The sequence below is a fragment of the Buceros rhinoceros genome, unplaced genomic scaffold (genome assembly GCF_000710305.1).
Source record: "Buceros rhinoceros silvestris isolate BGI_N320 unplaced genomic scaffold, ASM71030v1 scaffold20577, whole genome shotgun sequence".
Taxonomy (NCBI): Eukaryota; Metazoa; Chordata; class Aves; order Bucerotiformes; family Bucerotidae; genus Buceros; species Buceros rhinoceros.
In genome coordinates, this window is record NW_010420790.1 from 15,054 (window position 1) to 16,539 (window position 1,486).

At 58.1% G+C, this 1,486-nt stretch overlaps 1 protein-coding gene across 1 annotated transcript in view; it reads left to right on the forward strand.

Moving 5' to 3' along the window:
• CCDC30 (coiled-coil domain containing 30) overlaps positions 1-1,486 on the forward strand; it is a gene marked incomplete at its 5' end in the record, with an annotated part of 24,079 nt that overhangs the window by 14,614 nt on the left and 7,979 nt on the right. Inside the window, 1 exon segment of the mRNA XM_010139436.1 lies at positions 1,440-1,480. Within this exon segment, the coding sequence (XP_010137738.1) occupies positions 1,440-1,480 (41 nt within the window).

The window sequence follows — 1,486 nt, forward strand, 5'->3', positions numbered from 1 at the left end:
TCTCAAAAAGAGAGGGAAAGCCGCCTGCCCCTGCCAAAAGGGCAGGGAATGATGAAAGTCTAGAGGTGAATGGTGAAGGGGCTGGAAAACAAGTCTTATGAGGAACGGCTGAGGGACCTGGTGGGGCTGAGCCTGGAGCAAAGGAGGCTCCAGGGAGACCTTCTGGCTCTGACAACTCCCTGACAGGAGGGTGCAGCGAGGGGGGAGTTGGACTCTTCTCCCGTGTGACAAGTGACAGGATGAGAGGAAACGGCCTCAAGTTGCAGCAGGGGAGGTTCAGGTTGGATATTAGGAAAAATTTCTTTACGGAGAGGGTTGTGAAGCCTTGGAACAGGCTGCCCAGGGCAGCGGTGGAGTCCCCGTCCCTGGAGGGGTTTCCCAGCCGTGTGGAGGTGCTGCTGAGGGACAGGGGGCAGGGGGGACCTGGCGGTGCTGGGAGATGGGGGGACTCGAGGAGCTCAAAGGTCTCTTCCAACCAGGTGATTCTGTGAAGGATGGGGAGTCTGAGGAGGAGCAGGGATGACATGCAAGAGGCTGGAAGAGAAAAGAGGATGGGGTGGCCTGGAGACAGGAGCAGGGGTGGAAAGGAGAGGATCAGAGTCATGCTGATCCCAAGAGGATCAAACCTGTCGAGTTAGAACAGACCAAAGCGCAATGTGAGGTGGAGAGGGGACACTGAAAAGGATCCTAATAGAAGCAGGTGGGGAAAAAACCCACAACACCCGACAGATCTGGAGGCCAAATGACATCACCAGATCCTCCAGCGCTGGATCAAGACTTCCCAGCTTGGGAATTTATCCGGGGGTTTGTCTGAGAAGGGAAGCTCGGTCTGCAGTGGGTTTCATCCGGTCCCAAGAACAGAGGGTGAAGACGCAGAGCAGGAACGCGGCTGGACAGCTGGCCCAGAGGGATGCTGGGAAGAAGGGTTGTGACACACCGAGCACGGGAAGAGCTTCTAGTCTGCATACGAGGCACCTGCAAGAGGATGAGCGAACCAAAAGAGCCCCATTCTCTTCTGAAAGCCACCACAGACCGTTGGGGACCACCTCTGGGGGCTGGGCTGCTGGCGCCTTGTGCCGGCGGGTCTGTCCGTGAACCGCTGCCAGGAGCTGCAGGTCCCTGCTGCTTCTGGGAGCTGCGGCTGGATGTGCCGCTCCTGCTTCGCGAGGCTCCGGCACGAGAGGCCGGGGTAACCTGGGTGGTTTTGCGCCTGTTTGGCGGGTCGGTTTTCAGAGGGATCTGTTCCCTCATGCAGGGCAGCGCATCGTCTCCCTCAGCCTCAGGAGCTCTGTCGGGGATGGGGAGGGAGCAGGATTCGGTGTGGGGGCAGAAGAAACGCTTGCCTGGCTTTATCCACCCTTTAAATGCCCTTAAATCCCGCTGGTGTCCTCCTCCCCTGCTTCATTTCCAGTCTGGAAGGTAACTTTGTCCTTCTGCAGAGTCTGTCCAACGAGAGGTTCCGGCAGCAGGAGGAAAAAATGCAGCA